This window comes from Equus caballus, chromosome 14, assembly GCF_041296265.1.
Source record: "Equus caballus isolate H_3958 breed thoroughbred chromosome 14, TB-T2T, whole genome shotgun sequence".
Taxonomy (NCBI): domain Eukaryota; kingdom Metazoa; phylum Chordata; class Mammalia; order Perissodactyla; family Equidae; genus Equus; species Equus caballus.
Window position 1 is genome coordinate 49,975,096 of NC_091697.1, and position 25,071 is coordinate 50,000,166.

General features: G+C 44.1%; 1 protein-coding gene across 5 annotated transcripts in view; it reads right to left on the reverse strand.

Moving 5' to 3' along the window:
- ARHGAP26 (Rho GTPase activating protein 26) overlaps window positions 1-25,071 on the reverse strand; it is a 424,411-nt gene that overhangs the window by 294,301 nt on the left and 105,039 nt on the right. For all 5 annotated transcript variants that reach the window (XM_023617500.2, XM_023617501.2, XM_070234027.1 and 2 more), the window contains exons 4-7: window positions 21,007-21,078; window positions 14,427-14,528; window positions 7,217-7,327; window positions 277-381 (exon numbers count right to left, since the gene is read on the reverse strand). In XM_023617500.2, coding sequence (XP_023473268.1) covers window positions 277-381; window positions 7,217-7,327; window positions 14,427-14,528; window positions 21,007-21,078 — 390 coding nt within the window. The remainder of the gene's footprint in view (window positions 1-276; window positions 382-7,216; window positions 7,328-14,426; window positions 14,529-21,006; window positions 21,079-25,071) is intronic.

Here is a 25,071-nt window from a genome sequence, read left to right on the forward strand (position 1 = left end):
TGACTCTCGGGCTACAGATTTAAACATAATCATCAGCAACACTTCCAAGAACATAAATAGTGCTTTGAAATAATGGATAAGAGGACGATGCCCTAACCTGGGACCACCAAGCACCCTAGAAATGCCTGGCCCCCCCAGTACCCTTTGAACTCAAGCAAGACCATCCTCCTCATCTGCATTCCAGTGCAGATAGGTGATTTCTATGCAACCAGACCCACACTTTGTTTTTTCCTTTCCTTAACCAGGAAAAGGAAGCCTGCCCCTTTGCCCACTCACGTTCTGTATGCTAATGGTCAGCTGTGTCTTGAAGTCGCCAAAATCCTTGGCCAGTTCATAACCGTGGTGATAGAAAGTGAAGAGTCCTTGCAAGAATGCCAGTAGCTGCAATGAAGGAAGAAGGCAGAGTTCACATAAGCATGTTACAGAGGTAGTATGTAGCTGCAGCTGAGTTCCCAACCCTGGTTTGAAAGTCTAGAACAAAGTAACAATAATGGCTATCTTTACTGAGCACTACTTACATGCCAGGCACTGTAACTTTATATGCCCTGTCTCACTGAATAGACACAACCACCTATGAAGTAACTGTGACTGTTATCTCCATTTTAATAACGAGGAGGCACATTCAGAGAGGTTGAGTAACTTGCCCCAAAACACACAGCAAGTAGCAGCCAGGCTTTGAAACCAGGTCTCCTTGGCACCAGCACCCAAGCTTTTACCCTGTGAGCCTCACCACCTCCTAAGAAAATCATTTCATCAGAAACTGAAGATCAGGGCTCCAACTCAGTCTCTTTCTAGTAAATTTGTAATATCAGGTTATAATGCAGAAGGGGGTGGTTATACTGAAAACCAACAAGAAGGGAGGCAAGGAAGTAGGTGTGTCCTGAGTCTGCAGTCTAACCGGCAAAATCAAATCAAAGTTACTCATCCAGAGCAGACTTGAGCTCAAGTGTTTCTGTGCTTTCCCTAAACTATCTCAAAGTAAACACTATGGATTTCTTTATTAAAATATTCCCATGTCCCCACGTTTTCAGTTACCATGGTCTCCCTAAATGCTCATTTAAATCCCCTCAGGCTAAAAGGTAATAAGCCCATTCCTTGTTTAGTCTTCTCTTCAGTGAAGAGGGAAAACATCTGTTAACCACAAGGCACACAACACGCCTTCATATGCTTACAAACTAGTGATGTTCCGCCCCAGCCCCTGCCAGCTTTCACTTCTCCAGGCTGAATAAATGCTCCTGCAGTCTTTCCTTGCAGAGCTACATGCAAACCTCCCTGTTGTTATGCTTTCCTGGCCCCTTCCCTCGTTCTACAGATCTCTCCTCAGCTCCAAATCCCAACCTGAAGAAAGGATTATAATAAAAGCCTGAATGAGGCTCAGAAGGACCAGAACCTCGCTCTATCACAAGCTCAGCTCTATTGCATTCGGGGACTGTCTGCGTTCTAACTTGAACCTCTCAGTGCTGACTCCCCTTTCTGAGTGGTCCACGCTGACCACCCCCCGACCCGCCTCTAACACATTACACCATGACACAGTTGCTTAACTTACATTGTTGTTCTTAATTTCCAGTCCCTAAATGAACATGCCTTTGCTTGTTAAACATAATCTCACTTTTTTTCACCTAACTCTCCTTTCCTGAGAGGCAGCCCTAACAATGATGGTTAAGGGAACTCATCCCACCCCTGTCCTCTCACACTTTGCTCATGGCAGGAATGGCAAGCACCAAGGTATATGCTACTTTGTCTGAGGTCAGAGGAGAGACCTGTCTTCCAACAAAGCCACACGCCCCTCCCAGGTCATCAAAAGAGCTCTACAGCAAAACCCAGCCTATAACATTACAGTATCTTTCCCACTGCCATTAGCCCCAGAGCATCTATCCCCTTAGATCTTCATGGGAGGTCAGGGAGCAGGCATTTCTGGGTCCTCTGGCTATAAAAACATCTAGTGGCACCATATACAGATCCCTAACAAATCAATGAATGAGTGGTAAGCCACACAGTCACCAAAGACTAATAATGAACTCTTTTCTTCAAAGATGACCAAAGGCTTTGGACGTAGTCTATATAAAATACCTTGAGAGGAAGGTCCATAATTTTCCTTCTAGATGGCTCTAGCAATAAAGAAGAAGGGGTTCTTATGCCAAATCTAGTGCTAGTATTCACAATGAAAATTCTTCTCTCTTATCTCTTCCCTTCCTGCTGTCCTTGAATGCTATGAACTGTCACTTTTCCAAGGCACTGAGCCATCCTCCACTGGAGAATAATGAAGAGCAGCAGCTAACTCTAGGGTCATTTCCCTATTAACGCTGACTTTAAGAAGTCAACAGGGCCTCTCTTGCCCAGGGTAATTAAATATTCTCACACAGCTAAGACATCCCCTGGGCACACACACACACAAAGTGCTCCAAAGGCAGAGAGTTGCTAATATTTATTTTGGTTTCACTTCCTTTGGTAGCATGGCTGATTGTCCTTTTTTCTACAGGAAATGATTCCTGAGATATTGTTATCTTTGGCCCACTCCCCTTCCTTCTCCCCTTGTAGCATCTTTTCTCCCCTCCCCCAGCTCCTTAACATCCCCTTCCCACAAACTGGATGAACCTTTGAACCTATTACCCAGGCGGAAATGAAAGTCCACTACTAAGGGGCTAGGTGGGGCCCACAGAAGGACTCCAGAGAAGGAAGGACCTGTCTGCCTCAGAGAAACGCTTCCACTCAACACTCAACACACAGAGCTCACTGCAGCCTCACCTCAGATATCAAATAAGAGAAGTCAGCACATCCACCCAGGCTCCTCCCTAAACAGTCAGGACACAAAATCAGAGCACGACAAAGGAAAGACCAAAGAGAGACCTTCCCTACCTCTCTTTGCCTTCTCTCCATCCTTGTAGTCCTCAGAGACTAACCGTAAGAAAAATCTATCCCTATTTCATAGCTGACAACATAGATATAATTTATTTTTTAAAAAAATAAGCAAAAAGGTAACTGCTTCATTTAGTGTTGGCCACATCATCCTGGACTATCTGATAAATTTAGGTTGTTTTCATCCACAGGAGAGAGCTACTACTAAGGGCTGAATTTGTGTCCCTGCCCAAAAGATGAGCTGAAGTCTTCATCTCCAATACCTCAGGATGTGATTTATTTTTGGAAATAGAGTCTTTACGGAGGTAATTAAGTTAAAATGAAGACATTAGGCCCTATTTTAAAATGACTGGTGTCCTTGTAAAAAGAGGAAATTTGGACACAGAGAAACACACAGACGGAAGACAGCCATGTGAAGACAAGGGACAGGAGTGACGCGTCAATAAAGCAGAATGCCAAATACTTCCAGCAAACCACCATAAGCCAGAGGAGAAAGGAAGGATCATTTGCCTACAGGCTTCAGAGCGGGCATGGCCCTGCTGACACCTTGATCTTGGACTTTTTGCCCCTGGAGGTATGAGGCAATAAATTTCTGTTGTTCTAAGACACCTAGGTTGTCGTCCTTTGTTACAGCAACCCTAGGAAACAAATGTAGCTACCAAGAATCATTCATGCACACCACAAAAAGGACAGAAGTAGACTGACGAAAAGCCGGGCTGGTTGAGCCATGAAACTCCCTCTGACTCATCATTTACAGGAGGATAATAATGCTACCCACTATGCCACTGGGTTGTGGTAAAGATGGGGATCATCTATGTAATGGGCTTATCAGCACAGGAGTGCCAGCAGGAGCTGCTCAGCAAGAGGGATATAATCAAACTGATACGTGAGAAGATGTACTGTGGTGACAGGGTCCAGGCCAGACTGGAGAAGCGGGAGGCCCAGGACAGGACATAACAGACCAGAGGGAAAAGAAGGAAGATCTGCAAAGGGGCAGAAGGAGTGAGAAAGGACAGGAAGGCACAGCAGCAAGAAACATCCAGGAAGTGAAACTCAGAGGATGCGGAACCTGATGAATGTGGAGAATGAGCTCTCCGTAGCACTGGGTAACCTTCAATTATGAAAACTCAGAGAACAAACAGAACGTGCTTTGCCTTCGTGAGGCCAGTATGTCATTACCTGCAATCCAAATCGCCAGAACATTTAGCACTTCAACAATAAAATAAAGGCTTCCAGGGCACACACAAAAAAACACATGGCTTAGATCCCAGTAGTCTGATTTTTCTTCCTTGGAACACTAAAATTTTGTTTCTTTTTCTGAAGGTCAATAACATCCCGGTACTTGAAGTTACTTTCTAAGAAACAAATGAACATAGTCAATGTGCACGGAAGTTCCCTGAATGGCTGGAAGATTCCCTCGACTGCAGCCAACTCAAAATATGAATACTCCATCCCAGGTACCCCAGCAATTTAATTCCATGGATTTCTTGCTGGTTTCCTTTCCACCTGTAAGCAATCAAATGCTGTTTCATACGGATAAAGAGCCAGACCATTCCAGTTCTGCTATTTACTACATGTGACCTTGGAGAAGTAAATAAATGCGCTTCCATTTCTTCATCTAAAAATAGAGATAGGGGCCAGCCCTGATGGCCTATTGGTTAAAGTTCAGCTCGCCCCACTTCAGTGGCCCATGTTCGATTCCCAGGTGTGGAACCAAACCAGTCATCTATCAGTTGCCATGCTCTGGTGGCAGTTCACACAGAAGAACTAGAAGGACTTACAACTAGAATATACAACTATGTACTGGGGCTGTGGAGGTGAAAAGAGAAAGAGGAAGATTGGCAATAGATTAATATCTGGGTAATATTAATCCAGCAAAAAAAAAACAGAGCTAAAGACATATCTACTCCCAGAGATGTTACAAGACTGAATGACATAATGTAGGTAAAGCAGGTATTAGCACAGTACGTGACACAGTTTCTGTTAAGATTATCAATTGCTATTTCATGTGCTTCTTTCGAACAATCTAAGCCACTGGCTCTTTAACTTTAACATTAAACTTTAATGTGTGGCAGAATCACCTGGAGAGCTTACTAAAATACAGATTACTGCTTCCCCAGTGAGGTTGTGAGAAACTCACACACAGCAGCTGGGTCTTCAGCATTTTCTGAGGTATTCAGTAGATAAATGCTTTTAGATTTACTAAGACTTTTTATATTAAAACAGGTAGGCCCTGTTAATATTGGCACTTGACTCATTTGCTCATTTGAGGAGACCCTGGGTAGTCAAAGCTGACATATTATTCCTCTACTTCAGAATAAACAATAATTGTTAACTCGGCACTAGTTAGCAATTATATAATAATTGAATGCTAAGTAGGTTAGCTCTGTTCTAAGCATCTTATACAGATAAACTCAGCTAATTCTCATAACATCTTTATAAGGTAGGTGGTATTATTATACCCACTTTGCAGATGAGGAAACTGAGACTCAGAGAAATCAATTAACTTTCCCAAGAATGCACAACGGCTGAACTGGGATTTAAATCTAGGCAGTCTAGCTCTAGAGTCCTTAACAGTGATGCTATACTGCCTCCCAAAACACTCAAGACACTGTATACTACAACAGAATGCCAGGAAATAGAAAGATAAATCCTTGTAGATTTCCTTAAAAAATAAAAAAAGGAAGAAAAGGAGGAGGAGGAAGAGAGCCCACCCAGATCAGCAGTGATCCAGCTGAGCTTAGCCAGATTGGCTGAACCCCGCAGATATGTGAGAAATAAATGTCTATTGTTGTATGGGGTTTTGTGGTTAGTTACGTAGCAAAAGCTAACAGATACAATACCTGGCACTCACTAGGAACACATACTGAGAGATGAAAATAGACAACTAAAAATCTCACCTAAAAATGCAGGATGCAACTGATCAAAATCAGGCAACTGTAGAATAATATCAATCAATGTGCACATAAAGATTATTAGAATCACACTGCTTTTTCCCCTCTAGAAATTCTAGTAAAAGCAGATAAAAATGCCAAAGGCTAATTCTATGTGGCAGCGTTTCAATTCCTGCCCTGACCACAGGAGATGAATCTTCAGTAACCCTTTGACTGAAACGCCGGCTCTCAAAGAGCTCTGTGCCTCACAGGCCCTGCAGACAGACAGGGATTTTGACCTGAGACCACGGCAGAGTCCACTGCTACATAGGAAGCTGGCTCTATAGTTTTCAACATTCAGATAAGAAGAATGAATTAACTAAAGACTTTACAGAATTTGCCAGATGAGGTAGTTGGGAGAGAATCCCGAGATCATAGTTCCAATATAGTAAAAGTCGTAGGCATCAGACTCCACAGCCACCTCGAGGCTTGATGAAACTACTAGCTAATCTACATGCCTTAAAAAGCATCCCAAAAGTTTATAAATTAGCAATGGGGCACAGAACGCTCTTTACTAAAAAGAGTGATCATTTTCTTTCAGTTTCTTATAGTTTTATTCTTATTTGCTTTAAAAAGCCATGCTTTCTTAAATCTAGGTAGTTAAGAATCTTATTTGTATAGAGACCCCAGGCTTGGGTCTAAATCAGAGGCTGCATTTTGGCTGAAAACGGTCTGCAATAGTTTTAAGTTGAAGCCAATATGCTCTTCAGTGTTCCTGTGAAGTCTTCCTGCTGTGGATTCTGAACACCAGCGCCACAGCAGGTGGAGCAGCACCACGTCTGCACGAAACCACAACACGCTGGGGTGGCCGAAACCACAGCCAGACTTGTTCCCACACTAAACCTTTCACGTCCACTGGGACACTCTGCCCAAGTCCAAACCCCACCATGGTGCACTCGGCAGAATCTCCACGCTGCTTGGTTAGAACAAAGCTACAGTGAGAAATCGCTTTATATAGAATCTTTTAACACATGAATGGGTAAGGAGGGGCTTTGAATTCCGACAGCAAAAAGGGAAAAGTTATCAAGTCTATTTCCCTATTTCCTTAGGTTATTACTACATCTGGATTATTTGCAGGGTGGGGCTGGGGAGTTAAAGTGTAATCACTATTGTGATCACTGTTGATTGATGAAAACTCCTCCTCTCCCCTCCTTCCACTACTTCTACCTGGAAACCAAATAGGACAACACAGAGTGGCTAGAGGAAGCAACTACTGCTGACAGTGCTATCTCCCTCTCTGTGGTTGTACAGGACTGGCTACTGGGAAGAATCCAGGACAGCAAGATTGACAAAGCACTGTTACTTAGCAAGAAGGCACAGTATCAGGGCTGGTCAACCTCTTCATCAGTAACTTGGAGCATTTTGTAATCCAGGTAGTTGGAACGAGGGGTGGGGATGAAGTATGGGTACATCATTAATCTACTTACAGGTTCCACAAACTCAAACATCTTCCTCTCTTGGACTTCCTGCACCTTGAAGACATACTCCAGGGATACTTCATAGAAATGCTGCCGAACCAGGTCCACTTGGCTGTCTGCCTACAAACAAGACGGAATTTAAGAGAAAAATCAAGTCACTCCCAAAGAGAGCATTCAGCAAGCAGGTCAGAAATATCTCTGGAGATGGTCTTAAAAAATAAATCGAATAACATGAAACAGAGATAAGAATAATGATAATGGTTAGCAGAGCACTGACTGTGCCAGGCACCACGCCCATAGCTGTACCTGTTACCTTATTTCAAACCTCATTAATTTTAGTTATTTAACCCTCATTAAGTTCCTAAAAAGAAGATATTATCTAATTTACAGGAGGAATGAAGTCTGCTAACATTAAGCAACCTGACACAGCTGGTGCAGGGCAGAGCTGGGGTTTCTCTCCTGCTCAATCTGCTTCCAAAACCCCTGATCGTCCTTAAACCTCTAGGCCGTAACGCCACCCCCAACCCTGGAGCAGACCTGGGTTCCACGGAAGACAGATTTTTAAAGAGAAAAAGACAACCTGCAGGGCTATCCCGGTCCCGCCTTCCTAACAAGCAAAACAAACTGCTAGAAGGCAGGGGACCTCAGAAAAGGACACAAGTCCCACATACTTTGTTTGTGACAAGGATGAACAGTCACTTTACTCCAAGCAGAGTAATTATATTTCTCCCTCTGTGCAGGTGTGTGGCCTGGGAAAGCCCACACCTGAATACAACAAAGCCATTGAGCTGGGATCTAGACCCCAAGGGAGAAAATGAGTATGTATGGAGTAACAAGATGCTATGCTGGGAAGTACCTCAACTATCACCATTAAGTTCTTACTCTGTCCACAGAGCAGCTACATCAACTCATTCTTTCAAAGCAGATAATTATACTGAAAGCACATTTCAAGGATAAAAAAAGAAATAAAGGTAAATTTTTATTTATTTATTTATTTATTTTGAGGAAGATTAGCCCTGAGCTAACTGCTGCCAATCCTCCTCTTTCTGCTAAGGAAGGCTGGCCCTGAGCTAACATCCGTGCCCATCTTCCTCTACTTTATATGTGGGACACCCACCACAGCACGGCTTGCCAAGTGGTGCCATGTGCGCACCCAGGATCCGAACTGGAGAATCCCGGGCCACCAAAGTGGAACATGCGCACTTAACCGCTGCACCACCGGACCGGCCCCCAAAGGTGAATTTTTTAAAAAATAAAAATTAATATCCTGCTAGTAGGAAACAAAACATTGTTTTCTTTAGAAATGAGGGAGTCAGAAACCATTCTATAACATACTTTACTAACACAAACAAAGCCCCCAAAGGAACATTTCTTCCTTTGTCAAGATTCCTACAGAAGAAACTTGCAAAAGAACCATACTTTCATTATACCAAATACGGTATTGTAACCCTGACATCTGAAGGACTTGGCAAACCATCCATTCATTCACCCATCCTGAGCAAAAAGAAACTTCCCTCATGGAGCTCACAGCATAGTGAAGGAAAGAGATGTTCACCAAATAATCATGTAAATAAACAGAAATTACAGACTCTGGTAAAGCACAGAGTGCTATAAAAGAGCCCAAAAGCATTCATTCAAGTCTCCCGCTACCACTTCCTCCTAGGGCAGCTTACATATTAATACACAGAGGCAGTCTGCTGACTAACTGTTGAACAAAACCAAAATGAAGGCCTAAGCTCGGGGGCGTTTTCTAAACCTCCAAGCAGGGGAAGTTGATATCTCAGCACTGACAGATCTCTATGGTTTCAGAAAGTGCTGCACCCCGCCACCACCCGCTGACCCCCCAGGAGTGGCTGTTTAGACAACGGGGCTGACACACCTTCCACCTGGGCTCCTGCCAGCTAAGTCCGATATATTCCTGTGGCCTTTAATTTCCTTGTAGTGCAAATCAAACCCACTTACACTGAGGGATGTATCGACTTCCCCTGACCACCCACACACACCTCATACATCCTCCCTGCTTGAGCTTGCCAACTGAGACTGCAGCTGAAAAAAGGGTCATTCTGAAAATCTGCAAAGGGCCTCCTGCTGTTAGGTAGGGAGGAAGGAGCCAGAAGGAAAGTCCTCTGAGAAAAACAGCAGAGCCCATGGCCAGTCAGAGAGCTAGGACAGCAACACCTGGGATGGAGCTGCAGTTCTATCATTTCCTAGCTGGTGGGACCTGTTCGAGTCACTTATCCTCTCCGGGTGTCCTCCCACACCTGGAGGATGGAGCTGATAATATCTGCCCTTGCTCTGAGTGGGGCTGTTTCAAAGAGAAAACAAGCTAAAGGATGTGAACAATTTGAAAACCAGGAAGTGTTCTGTGCACAGTGGTGGTTGTTATCACCAGGAACATCAGAGCAGATGGGCTTCAATCCCCGCTCCTACCTCAAGCCAGCCACACCATCTCTGGGCAGCTACACCCCTTTGCTAAATGGTCTCCCTGCTTTCATTCTCTCCCCTCTCCACCTCCCAATCCAGTCTCCACCCAGCAGCCAGAATACCTTTCTTAACTTCTAAATCAGATGTTCTCACAGCCCCTTCAACGCCTTCCCCTGCTAAGATGGTCTCAAGACCCTCTGCAACCCGCCCACCCGTCCCACCCTCACTGTGCTCCAGCCACTCTGCTTCCTTCCTGTCCTCTAACACTCCAAACTCTTTCCACTCAACCTTTGTACTTGGTGTTCCTTTTGCCTGAAAACTTCTTCCCCTAGATAAATATTCAATTTTTTTAATATCGATGCACAGTAAGAACCACCTTTTTTTTGAGGAAGAGTAGCCCTGAGCTAACATCCATGCCCATCTTCCTCTACTTTATATGTGGGATGTCTGCCATAGCATGGCTTGACAAGCAGTGTGTAAGTCTGCACCCAAGATCTGAACCGGAGAACCCCAGGCCGCCAAAGCAGAACATGCAAACTTAACCTCTGTGCCACCAGGCCAGCCCCCAGAAAAACCTTTTGCATAATGACCCAATCAACATACATTTATAATTAAGTGCAACACACTTTCCTATCTTTCATCCTGTTCTAGCCTACTCTATTTCATGACCCAGTAATTTAGATTTTTATGACACACTCACAATTTAAAGAACACTGTCCTAGCTTTTCACTTAGCTTGCTCCTTCTCATCCTTCTGGTCTCATTCAAATGTTACCTCTTTAGAGAAGCCTTCATTGACGACATTATTTTAGATAGGTTACCCCAGAGAGTCTCTATCTTGTCTCCCAATTTACTTTATTATCGCAATGTGAAATTCTTATTTATTCCCTTCTGTTCTTGGGTATTGCCTACTAGAATATAAAGTCAGTGAGAGCAAAGACCTTGTCTCATTTTTCCACTAGACCACAGTAAGCATTCAACAGATGTTTGAGGAATGAATGAACTGATTTCTATGTGGCCATCAATGACCCACACTCAGAAGAAATGCATAATTCAATGCATTTCCAAAGGAAACGTTAGAAGAAATCCCCTGTGGAATGGTATGTTTCTCCTGCCACTGCCTCTCTTCTCTGGGCCAAAGAATTCACCACATCCTTAGACCACCCCCTGCAATGGAATTCCACCCCACCCAGCAAACCACTCAAAAGAGTTCTCCTGCCTATTACTTGAGAAACTGTAAATTTACCAGCTTATCTGAGACCCACCAACCATTCTGTCTTCTTGGAAAAGAGACATTCTCCTAGACTGTAAGTTCCATGAAAGCAGATCATTCATTTCGCTCCCCACAATACACCCAATGCCAGAACACACTTTCACAGAAGTGGCCAATGAATATGTGTTGAACGAATGAACATTGCCTTGGAAGCCAGCTTCTGAGGCACTGAAGAATACATTGAGCTTTTAAAAATCATCCACTAGATGGCAGTATCATTCCACATCGCTGCCCTGTAATTTCACCCACCAGGGACCTAGGGATGGGCTAGAATTTTTAAGTATTCAGTTCAGAGCCCTGCGATCAGGAAACAACTCTGCATAATGAGATTTCATTAAACAGGTACTAGACAGATGTTTAATGATGTTCTTAAAAGTTGATTTTTAAATAAATGTGAAGAAAATCATCACTAAATAGCTAGAAAATCTTGAGCAAATCACTTGACCTCTGCAGTTCCTTCAACCAGACGATCGTGGAGGTCTCTCCCTCTCTCCAATTCTATCTGCAGGACATTGGCATTGAAGAATAACGGCCGGCAGGCGGCAGAGCAACATCCCTCCCTCCCAAGAGGCGAGAAGTCTAAGAGCATGCTGGGTTAAAAGAAAGGGCTCCCGAGTCAGGAGCCAGGGTGCAAACCCTCGCTGACTAGCTACAGGCAGGCCATTTAACATCTCTGAGCCTCAGTCTCCTCATATGTAAAACAGAGGGAATACACCTGTGCCGCACAGGGTGGTTGTGAGGGTTTGAGAAGATTCCACATAAAGTGCTCCACGCAGTATCTGGTACATAAATACGCATCCAATAAATATTTGCTGCTATTATTGTTGTTTGTAAAAGTATTATCATTACTGCTGTGATTATCATGAAATTTTTATTCAACTTAACGGAGTTCAAGTATGACTAAAAAGCAATGCTCGAGAACAGAACAGGACTTGCAAGAAAGACCTACAGCGCACTCTTGTCCTCGAAGTATTTAAAAAGAACAAATGGGCAAAAGACAAGAACACAAAGGACTGTAACAAAAGAGCATGATGAAAAAACGTCCACTAAGATATACACTAGCAAAGTCAGTGCTATAGACTGACTGTTGTGTCCCCCTCCCCCATTCATATGTTGAAACCTCATGCCCAGTGCTATGGCATTTGGAGGTGGGCCTTTGGGAGGTGCTTAGGTCAGGAAGAGGGAGTTCTTGTGAATGGATTAGTGTCCTCATAAAAGAGACCACAAGAGCTTCCTCACCCCTCTGCCCTGTGAGAACACAGTTAAGAAGACAGCCCTCTCTGAACCAGGAAGCAGGTCCTCAGCAGATACCACCCCTGCCAGCGCCTTGACCTTGGACTTCCCCACCTCCAGAACTGTGAGAAGTAAACGTGTTGTTTATAAACCACCCAGTCTATTCTGGGTGTTCTGTTACAGCAGCCCGAACAGACTAACGCAGTCAGGAAGAATGCCATCCAATTTGGGAACAGGGGATGGGGAGGAATAGGCCAGTCACAGGGAGATCGCTTTATATGTGTATAGCAGCTATGATTTGCCTTCTCATACAGGAAGCAGGCAGGAAGGTATTTTATGAGTATTTTATGAACAAAGGAACTAAAGCTCAGAGAGACTAAATACTTGTCCCAGATCACACAGCAAATACATGGCAGAGCAGGCCTTGAAGTAAGGTATCGCTGCCAGTCCAGTGTTCTGGTCCCTACACTGTGCTGTCTCAGGGGGAGATGGTATTGGCATGGCACTAAAAGAAAATATTGGACTCATCTCAGACCAAGTCAGCAATACCCAGGCTTGGAGAGAAGAGACCACGTGGACAAGTGCCCTCATTCTAGGGAATGCCATGCCTATAGGATAACTGTACATGGGCCTCCCAATATCAGTAGATGCTACAACAATCCCACACTTGCTCACCTGCGAAGACTTACACTAATAGTGCATGGTCATCTAACTGCTCAGAAACTGTGGAGCTGGCCAGATCTGGTTGTTGTGAGCTGCAGCCAAAAAGACTTTCCTTATAGTTTCCAAACCCTAAATGCCAAATGATGCTAGAATGATAACTAAAAAGTGAGAGCATTAGGACAGATCCTAAATGGAATTACATTTTTATCATGGACAATCTACATCCTTGGGTATGTCCAAGTGCCCATATCCCCACGTAGGACTGGGAGTAGCCTTTTATGCATTATCCAATGAAAATAAGCACTTCCTAACTGTCACAATCACATTTGACAAGATTTACCTGAGTAGCTATGCTACTTTAAGAATCACCTCCCTCCTCATGCGTTTGCCTTTTTCCCTACTCAGCCACAAGATCTGCAAGGAAAGGCTAGTATTTTCTACTTTGTACAGCTCACAGCAAATACTCAGTTGCTGTTGGCTGGTTGGCCAAGAGCTGACCTGCAAAGTTCATCATAAACACTCGCTGTGGCTGTAGTTCTTGTTGAGTCTTCATTCATCACTCAAATAATTGGTTTAAACACTCATTTCAAAGCAAAGAGTTCTGAGAACAGCACATTCTAACTGAGGATATGTAACCAACCCTGGTTGGAAGGGACTGGACTCCGCTGTCTCCTGAGTTACTACCTTCAGCTTTCAACCTTTGACCTGCCATTTTCATATGAACTGTCACCTGACAGAAGTACTGGCATAGTATTTGCTCAAAAAGAAAGGAAATTTAAGAATGAGGGATAGCTTAGAAGCCGTAGCCTCTCTTTAGGACATACCTGAAAAAGGTCAGGCAACTTGTAAGAGTTAAATAAGATGACACTCGTGCAGCCAAATTAGCAGTTCCACTAGGAAACTGCCTTGTCTCCCAGAAACATAAACTCCCTCACCGTGCAAACCTCTATGAACTAAATAAAAATGGTCACAGTTTCATGGCTGCAAAGCTGATTTTTTTTTTCTTTCCAAGTGAAGCACTCTTAAAAAGGCCCCATGCAAATCCAAAAAGACCAAGGGCAGATCAGAGAATTTAACTTTTTAAAACAAGGTTACCAAAACACAAACCATATGAATGACAATAAAATACTGATTTTAAAAAACCCACAAAACTAATGTCAAGTACTGGTTGAAATTTAAAAAAAAAAAAATTAACATTAAGAAAGGATGACCCCAGTGTTTCAGATGTCAACATTTCAAATTACTGACATAAGGCAGGAAGTCAGAAAGGTAAGGTAACAGAGTACAGAATCAAGCTCAAGGGTGAGAGAAACAGGAAAACAGGTCTCAGTTTGAGAGGCGGAGGCACATTCTGGTAATTATGGATGCCTAAGAAGGAGGCGAGTGATCTTGAGTAGTAGTACGTTCCTCTGCCGTGGACAAGCTGGGCAGCCACGAGGAAGTGGTGTGGGTGGGAAGATTTAAAGGTAATCTGGGCATCAGACATCAGACGAGGGATCAGGAGCAAGCTCCTGGTTTCTGAGGTCTCTCCCAACCTAGGATTTTCTGGCAAATAGCAACCAGCACATATCCACAGCACCATGTAAAAATGAAACACTGTATTCAGGATACTGGTGAAGGTTCTTACCTCCTGAAGCTGAGATTCTTTCTTTTTGGAAGACAAATTCAAGTGTTTTTCTAAGATGCCACAATACTTCTCTGTCTCCTTGTCATACTTCTTTTTGGCTTCCTGGCAAAAAAAGGAAAGGAGGGGAGAAAAGGAGTAAAATGTTACAGGAACAAAAGCAACCTTGTCAAGATCTTTCTGCTCATCTTCATGGCTTCATCATTCCCTCAGACCACAGAACAGCAGCAGACAACTCAGCTCCATTAGACCAACCACCCACCCATCAACAGTCCGATGCTTTTGAGTGTCTGTCTCTCACAGGCACCACTACAATGCTAGAAATGCGGTAAATACCAGTATTCAATAGTGGCAAAGCCAGGAAACCACCTTCTAAGAACTTCAATTGTAAATCAGAAATTTCTTTCTCTTTTTTTTTATTTTTTTGAGGAAGATTAGCCCTGACCTAACATCAGTTGCCAATCCTTCTCTTTTTGCTAAGGAATATTGGTCCTGAGCTAACATCTGTGCCCATCTTCCTCTATTTTATATGTGGGATGCCTGCCACAGCATGGTTTGATAAGTGGTGCGTAGGTCTGCACCCGGGATCTGAACCGGAGAACCCAGGGCTTCCAAAGCAGAGTGTGCGAACTTTACTACTGTGCCACTGGGCTGGCCCTGTAAAACAGAAATTTCTTGTTTCTAACTTACAAGGACATTCAAAGCCAAATGAATGAGGGAAGTTACCTATGAAGCTAATCTCAAAGCAGGAAGATCTACTTACAGCTTAAATGGGACAAGTCTAGACTAAGGGAGATCCAGCTTTAACAGTGTTCAGAAAATACCTCTTAATATATAGACTTAAATATCTCTTGATGCAATAGTATCACATATGTGGTTTTTTGGGGGGGTTTGCTGATAAAAATTCACCCTGAGCTAACATCTGTGCCAGTCTTCCTCTATTTGGTATGTGTGTCACCACCACAGCATGGCTGCTGATGAGTGGTGTAGGTCTGCGCCTGGGAACCAAACCCAGGCTGCTGAAGCAGAGTGCACTGAACCTAACCAGTAGGCCACATGGCTGGCCCCACATATGGGTCTTTAAACTAAGGAATAATTCAAAACAAAGAAGACATTATATTCACAAATGTGTTCACTGCATCATCATTTATAATAGCAAAAAAAAAAAGCCCCAGCAGCAGCAGCATCATTACCAAGGATAGGGTTTGGGTTAATTAAAGTATGGGGACATCCAAAAAATATAACTAGGAAGGCTAGGCAGTCATATGGAAAAATGTTCATGATATAATGAAAAGTAATAATAGTGTGATATGAACTTGGTACATCCTATGTAGAGTTGTCTACTTTTGGACAAAGATTAGACAGGAAAATACGCCAATGAAAATATTTGAGTTAAGGAAATGAGATAATGGGTGACTTTCTTCCTCCATTTGGGAAATTTTTATCATTTATTATTGCTTTTAAAGTGATATAAATAATACAAATATCATAATATACATAACAATCCCTGCTCCCCTACCAAGTCAGTCACTGAGGTTCTATTTTTATTCCCCATTTTATAGATAAGAAAACTTAGATCCAGGGAGGTTGACTTGTAAAAAGTCATGGTGATAGAGCTGGGATTGGAGCCCAGGACAAGCTGCCTCCAAAGCCCGTGTTCTCATCCACACCTGGGACACAGTGTCACAGGCAGTCTCCCTTCCTTTCACATTCCAATGGGGACAGCAGGCAAGGGCGCAGGAAGAAGGTTGACACTGGCCTGGTACACAGGATCCAATTTACTAACCGAGGGCATCAGTCCTGCTTTGACTCATGTGGAGCCCACAGGGAATATTTTTCTACAACTCCAAGTCCTATAAGAGGAGAGAAAACTTGGCAGCCGAATAAGGAGGTTCAGAGACATCTCTACTCATTTAACAAAGGGATAACGAGCAACCTTCTGTGTTAGGCTCCTTTAAGCACCGGAAATACAGGCAGAAGTGGTCCCTACGCTCCTGATGGGGATGTTCCAGTATAAGGAGAAATACATTTAACCAGCAAACAAATAAGCATCATAATTACAGACTGCCTGAAGTGCTATGAAGGACACAAACAGGTGCGGTCACAGAGGTTCTGCAGAGAAGGAGCTCAGGAAAGGCCGCACTGGGGCAGGGAGTGGTGAGCTAAGACCTGCTCATCACAGGAGATGGCAGAGGGGAGCCTTCTAGAACAGGAGAGCAGTAAGCGCAAATGCTCTCAGCAGAGCCCTGAGCCTAAGCAGCAGAGGAATCACCAAGGAGCCCTCGCCTGAAGCTCTGACAGACAGGCTCCTACCACGTCAGAACAGCATTTATCTGGTCAACAGCAAGACTCTAAGCCTTACGAAGTGGGTAGAATCATCATATACCCACTTTAGCTGACAGGTATCCATTTCTAAAAATCTAAATTTTGTTTGAAAGACTACAGTCATCCCTCAGTATCCACAGAGGACTGGTTCCAGGGCCCTCGTAGATACCAAAATCCACAGATGCTCAAGTCCCTTGTATAAGATGGCATAGTATGTGTATACAACCTACCCACACCCCCCCTTATACTTTAAATAATCTCTAGATTACTTATAATACCTAATGCAATGTAAATGCTATGTAAACAGTTGTTACACTGTATTATTTAGGGAATAATGGCAAGAAGAAAAAGTCTGTATGTGTTCACTACAGACAGAACCATCATAGGCCTTTCCATCCATGACTGGTTGAACCCTTGGATGCAGAAACCCACAGATATGGAGGGCCCAGTGTCCTTACATACAAGAATAATTAAACATGTGAAAACATATGAAGAAAAAGCCTGAGGAGACATTACTCCTTCAAACCTGAGGAGAGGTACAGGCAAGACTCTTGACTCAAGCACCTCTTCCTTCACAGAAATCGGCGACTTTGAGCTGGGGTTCTAACTCCAAGTAATGCTGGCACAGCCACTCCCCCAGCCTTGTCAGCAACCCCAAAAATGAGAACCCTGTGCCGGTATCTTCCAGCTGGGCAGAAATGAGAAAAGGCCAGGGAACATGAGTCACTGGCATTTTGTGACTTTCTGGCAACTCAAGCCTCCACATTCCACGTTGAAGAGGAGAGCCAAATCTAGAGAGAACGGGAAGCCGTCTTCAGCAATAAGACCTCAGCGGAATAACTCTACTAAGGTTTGGATAGTGTTCTTAAGATGGGAGGGTGGTCTTACTCAGTTACAAGATGGCGTCATCTTCCAGGGAGTCCACTGCGGGTGGCTAAACAGGATCCTAGAAATTATTCCTAACTCTACATGGACTGACTCTAAACAAATCCTTGCCCCTCCCCAGGCCTTGGCTCCCTCATCTATAAACTCAGGATGCCCAGATAACTACTCAGGTTTGCTCTTGCGGCTCAGAGATTGTCTAACGAGATAAGGATAACACCCACCTCCTGATAGGATTGTCAGGACTAAATGAGATAAACTGTATACAGTGCTTAGCAGAGAGCCTGGCACATGGAAATTGCTCAATAAAACTCCGTGATGATGGTGGTGGTGGTATGATGGTGGTAATGGTGATAATGAGGTCCATCATCTAAACCTACCTCCTTCTTATTAAAAACATCTCTTGCTTTTCATGTCCCAAGTCAGTAACCCTTCATAGCACCTATCACAATTTGACATTATATGTTTCTTTCTTTTTTCTAATGTCTTTCCCCCCAGCCACACCACGAACACAGCAACCGTCTGCACTTGGTCTCCACCACACGTCAGTGTGTAGCAAGAGCCAGGCATAGAACAGGCTCTCGCATATTTTTTAAATGAATGAACTGTGTTTATTGAATGTAATAGCTAACATCAACTGACTATATGACAGACACTGTTTCAAGCGCTTTATGTGAGTTCATTCATTTCTTCCTCAAAATAACTCTGAGGTAAGCACTATCGTTATCCCCATTTTATAGCTCAGAAAACTGGTACAGAGAGGTTCGGTGACCTCTGTAAGTTGACATGCAAGTGGCAGAAGTGGGATTTGCTCTCAGGCAGTCCAGTTCTAGGGCCCCTCTCAACCACTGCTCTCTAACATCTATGCTACTTTAACTGTAGAGCCAACTCCGGCTGCAGGAAAAATAAACTCCCCCAAACTCAGAAATCTAAACGTAGGACCATGGTTACGCCAAGCTCCAGGGTTGTGCCCTACTCCTGAGCAGCCACAGTAGCACAAGAATGCCCAGGAGTCCTCCCCCCGGCAGGCTTCATACCCAACACTCTAACTTCTGCTTCTTGCAAGTAGCAACAGGTTGTTATAGCAACCGAAGCAGCACCAGAGGGTGGAAGAGAAGGAAGGGTAATTTTAGCATCACACAGACAGAGTTCAGAAACTTCCACTTGGCCCTTGAAGAGCACTTGCTGGCTCTTAGATATTCTGGAGTCTGCTCCCTAAATTGCCTGGTAGAGGGTTTGTTGTTTCTTTGTTTTCTCTCAAATGTACATAATACTATGATACAAATGTATGGGTGTGGGGGGGTGGGGGGAGAGGAACAGGTATACTGAAAGAAAGAAATGACAAAAGGGGAGGGATGAGAAAGCATTCCCAAAGTCATCACATCATTCTTCAACAGGAGGGAGAGAATAGAGTGCGTGTGAGATGAAACATGTTTTGGTGAGTGACTATTTTACTTAAATTTTTTTATTCTTCTATTTCTCACCATCTATAACCCGCTCTCCCCACCCAGAAAAGTACCTGCTCCTGTCATTACCATCACTGGCATTGACCAAAGGGAGCCCACTCAGACTTCTACTCCTCCTTCACGGTAACTGTGGTAACCCCCAAACCAGCACTGAGGGAAGGGACCAGAGTGGGAGGCATCTGTGCTCAGAGGGAGAAGTGACTATTGGAAAGATGACTCAATAAACAGGTCAGCTCTGCCTCTGCCTCAAAGCTCTTCAGAGCCTCCAGAGCCGCTGCCATGTGTTTTCAGGAGCGGGAGGCACCAGCTCCATGGCCACTGGAGAGAAGTTGCTCGTTGGACCTGCAATGATGAGAACTTGGGTGGGGAGGGGCCCCACACACAGCGTTTTCTCACCCATCACTGGGTTTGCGCACAATCTTGGACAGAATCTGAATGGAACAAGACTTCTTTTAAGTTAAACGTTCCTTAATCTCTGATACAAAACCAATGAGCTCCAAGTTCTTTGTAAATATAAACTAAAACTGGTAGAAGAGTGCTGTAGAAGTGGAAGAAGAATCTTTGCCATGATCCCTCCTTCAAACTACAGCCAACCATCCCTCGGAATAACCCTGACTGAAACGAGCATCATCTCTTCCAGGCCTTAGCCATACTCGTTTTCAGAAAGCACATGCACTTAGTTGGGGGGGGCGGGGGACTCCATTTCATTACATTTCCACTATTTTTTTCCCCACCTACAGGTACCTCTCAAAACCATTTCACAACTAAGCCAAGTCCACACCATCTCAGCAAGGAAGAGGGTGATGTTACTCAAAACCCCCTGCAGGGGGCGCAAGGGACTGCAGCTGAATGACTCCTGGAAAAACAGGAAGAAAATCTTGAAAATCCTTTTAAGATTCCAAGGAAAACATCTTCCCTGCAGGAAGCGTCTAACGCTGTACTGAAGGTCAAACTCTCTAGGGTTTCCCAGTGATTTACCACAGGCAGGGGAACCCCGGAGACTCCACCTTCAGAAAATGAACATGATTCCCTTTTTGGTCTTTCAGTAATACTTTAGAATCAGCTAAGTTTCACCTAAGGTCTCTCCAGATCAGTGATAACAAATGGTGACCTCTGGGTTGAAGCAGTCCCACTTTTTTGACCCATACAATGTGTAATATCTATTTTTAAATTATTTGCCAACATTTTTTTTTGAAGAAGAAGATTAGCCCTGAGCTAACTACTGCCAATCCTCCTCTTTTTGCTGAGGAAGACTGGCCCTGAGCTAACATCCATGCCCATCTTCCTCTACTTTATATGTGGGACGCCTGCCACAGCAGGGCTTGACAAGCGGTGCCATGTCCGCACCCGGGACCTGAACCAGCAAACCCTGGGCCGCCAAGAAGCGGAACGTGCGCACTTAACCGCTGCACCACCAGGCCAGCCCCTTATAAACCAAGAAATATCATATAAAACTCTGACTCTACACCTTCTCTTGAAAACTTTAAAGATCTAGCAACAGAAGGCTCATTTTCACACACAGCAAAAATAGGCAAAGAACAGGGTCCCCATGCCCAAAAGGCCCAACTTGCAACCCCTATTCTAGGCTCTGAGCCCTGGACCTCCACAATGAATACAATTCCACATTGTCCAAGCACACAGGTGTCTACTAATACAGAGGAAGCACGGTTTCCACCTTTGGATGATTTATGAACTAGCATAAAATAATTAGAAAAAATACTAGAATGACTGCTCTGGGGCTGACCACTCAGTCTTACTTCAGACACTTATGAAGAACAGAACAGGTTTATCTACCCAAGATTTTCTGAAGACAGTAGGCTTAGATTTTTCTGAAGATTTTCTGAAGAAAGTGTCGTGTTTTCCAGACTTCCTGCCCTAAAATCCAAGATCAAGGCTTGCAAAATTCTCACCTTGGCAGCCCCAATCTGCTCCTTTCGAAACTTCTCCAAGGGGGTGATGAGCACCTCACTGGCATTCTCAATCTGGTGAGGAAAAATGGGGGTGGGGGAGACAGAAAAGCAGTATCAGTAAAGAATTACAGCAGTTCTGATGCAAAATGCCTCCCCGTGTCTCAGGATAAAATTTGAGTAAGCCATCAGGGCCAGCCCGATGGTGTAGTAGTAAAGTTCACGCACTCTGCTTCCGCTGCCCAGGGTTTGAAGGTTCGGATCCTGGGCACAGAACTAGCCCCTCTCGTCAAGCCATGCTGTGGTGGCATCCACATAAAGTAGGGGAAGACTGGCACAGATGTGAGCTCAGCAACAGTCTTCCTCAAGCAAAGTGAGGAAGACTGGCAACAGATGTTAACTCAGGCCGATCTTCCTCACACAAAAAAAAGAGGAAGAAAATTTGAGTAAGCAACACTGTGCATGTGGCAACTGTTCACAACACTTGAACTAACAGAAAGTCAAGTCAAAATCTAGTCATCAGCTCAAAACATGACATTCTTCCTAGGCATGATTAAGATTGATTCTTTAAAAATAAAAATGAGGACCTCTAAATACGTAAGAAACCACCTGAAGGCAGACGGAAACTGGTAACAGAGTTGGGTCTAATTTCAAGCTTCGGGTGACACCTTCCTGTAAATGCTCATTCACTCAAGTTATATTTAAGTAGATACATTTAAAGTAGATCAACACAAAGTCTAGGTTAAAAACAAAAACGAAACACCTTTGGACATCTGGAGGTATGAAAACCTTCCCAGCCTGATTTTGTGGAGCCCAGCAGTACTGGACTGGGATCAGGACATCTGTCTCCGATCAGTGGCTGCCTCCCAGCTTCATCTCACAGCACTCGCCCCATCAGGTCTGCACTCCAACCACACCATCACCCCAATGCACCTCAAATGTACCAAACCTATCTCACTCCCGGGCCTTTGCATTTGGCCGTTCCCTCAGATGCTCTGTCCCCAGATCCTCCATGGACCACCCATTACTCATTGTAATTCAGGTTTTCGCTTAAAGGTTACCTCTTTAGGGAGGCCTTCCCTAACCACCAACATAATCTAAAACTTCCCGCCACCCCACCAAGTGTTTTCTTCATAAGAAAGAAGACGAAACTCCAGCTGAAGTTTTCTGGTTCACCACTGTACACACACGCCCCCCTATCTTGTAAATGCTCACTTACCCACCACTCTCCCCAAAAAACAGAAGAGAGTGAAACAAAGGAGCACTCAAATACTTTTGAATGACTAAATGAATGAGTGAAAGATTTCTTGATTGGCTGCCAACTGTGTGACCGTGGGCAAAACATTTAACCTCTCTGGGCTCTAATTTCCTCATCTGCAAAATGAGTAGGCTGGATTGTTCCAGCTCTCAGATTCTATGGGTCTTTTCTAAGGCAGTCCAATACTTTACGATCTTTCCTTTTAAGTCATTCACTGCTCACTCGTCGCTCAACTAATTATTTCAAGAATCTCATTGCAACAAAGAATTATTTTTCTAAACCACATGCATGTCCATCACAAACCAAGAGAGTAAATGCCAGAAGCCAGGACAGACACAGCAAAGAACCAACTGGACAATGTGGGGATAGAAGGCGACAGGTCTCCAAACTTATTGCCATTTGCCTGTTTCTCCATTTTGAGAGCACTTGTTTCAGAAGAGAGCATTTTAACACTGGAATGTTGCAATGTTATTTACCTTGTTTTATCTTTATTGTTATTTGATTGGCTCATTTGTTTAAGTCTCCACAAATCAACTGTAAGTCTCTGAAGCTTACAATGGTGTACTGAGAACCTAAGTCAGTGCTTCTCAACTTTAGCCGCATGTTAGGGTCACCTGGGGAGCTTTTAAAAATCTCAATGTCCAGGCCACACTCAAGACCAATTAAATCAGAATCTGTGTAATTGCCACTCAGTTCCAAGCACAGTGCTGATACTGGGGACACAGTAGCCCATTCTCTGGCCTCCAAGAACTCTATTTACCATGGAACATAGATACGTGCAGTAATTATCAAGACACAACGTGGTAAATGCAGAACCACAGGCGTGAACTGGCTATTAAGAAAATACAGAGGGTGGCTAAATATCCCAGGGACTCAGGGGAGGCTTCCCAAAGACGGTGCGGCTCCGCTAAGCCGAAGTGATCGTGAAGCTGTCACAGGGCGAAGAAGCAGGGAAGGGGCTTGTGATGGCCAGATACTCAGATGCAGACAGTAGAAACTCAATTTACTGACATTAATAATAAAATTGCAGAGGCAAGCTGAAAAGTATAATCCAGTCATTGTTCCCCTACCACAGGCCATAGCAATCTGCAGGGTATTCATCGTGATGTGCTCACCACACCCCCCACCCCCAAATACTGACTCGGCCAAGAATCAGACTCAAAAGAATCACTTCCCTTTCTCAGGCACGAGCACGTGCACAAACACAGAAGCTTTCCCCAGCCTCCACCCACACCAACACTGCTGCTGCCGCCACCACCCTCTGGATTCTGGTTCAAGCACCTAGCAGCGAGCAATCAAGGGAAACAGAGTGTCTCTCTGCAGGGTAAGAAGGTTGAGAGGCTTCTGCTCTGTTGGGAGTTTCAAAGAAATTCCCACATTCTTTGGTATAACACACACACGGGTTTAAATGCAGACTGTGCCACTTATTAACTGTGTCATCTCGGGCATGGGCATGTTAACATCTGTAAACGGACTATCTTCAAACCTGGACAATGGGGTATGATATAAGGCACCACCTCACAGAGTCGTCATGAGGGTTAAAATAGAAAATGTGTGGCTACATAAAGTCTCGGTAGATGCTATGGATTACATTGTGTCCCCCTCAAATTCATACGTCGAAGCCCTAACTTCTGCTAAATTAATTAAATGAGGAGGCCATTAGACTGAAGTGGCTCTAATGCCTTAGCAGCCTACACAGACCAAGCCTGTAAATGCCTCAAGGTTGAGAAATCAAAACCTAAGGACCAATCACAAACAGCCAGGCTTTCCCAAATAAAGCAACCACTTAAGCTTTTGCCAAATAGTGTCCTTGCTTTGCTTCCACATCTTTTCTACAAAAGTCTTTCCTCTAGCCGCTGTAGGTGCAGCATTCCTCACTACTTCTGGTTTGGCACTGCCTGATTCTAACCAATTTTTGCTGAAATAAACTCTTAAAAGTTTATTATGCCTCAGTTTATCTCTTAACACCTCCAGTGCAATAGTATCTGGAGATGGGGCCTTTGGAAGGTAATTAGTGCATGAAGGTGGAGTCCTCATGACGGGATTAGTGCCCTTTTAAGAAGAGACATGACAGCTCCCCCCGACTCCTTTCTCCACCACATGAGGACACAGCAAGAAGGCAGCCACCTGCAAGCCAGGAAGAAGTCTCATACCAGGAACCAGATCAGCTAGCTCCTTGAGCTTAGACTCCTCAGTCTCCAGAACTGTGAGAAGCAAATGTTTATAGTTCAAGCTACCCCGTCTATGGTATTTTGTTATGGCAGCCCAAGGAGACTAAGCCAGTAGACTTAGTGCTGAAACCATCAGTTGTTAGTATGGGGAGAGAAGAAAAATGCTCATTGATGGACTCCTCCCTATTCCTCTGGAAAACTGCTGCCTAGAGACAAGCCCTCCTGGGGACAAACCAGCATGCAGCCAGCAGAGATTTCAAATCAGGCTTCACTCCTGACATCTCAGGGATATGGGGGAGAATGCAAAACAACTCCCTGTGGATGTGGAATCCCTCGTCTGTTCAGGCTGAACCACATCAGAATAAATCACACTACAAAAGATATCTCTTAAGAACCTGGAGATCAGCATCGATTCTTCCATTTGCCCAGTGCCTCTCTGAAGAACTTCTTCTAGTTACCATCATTCACTAAATACCATTTACTGAATGCCTACTACACAACAGGCATTGTGTTAGGTGCTTCAGAATTAAAAGTGAAGGTGACCCCCGCCCTGCTAGAGCTCTTGGGTGGGTTTAATAAAGTGAGGAGGGGGGAGCAGAGCAGGACACATTCATTCCCATTCTGCCAGTAGGGAATCTG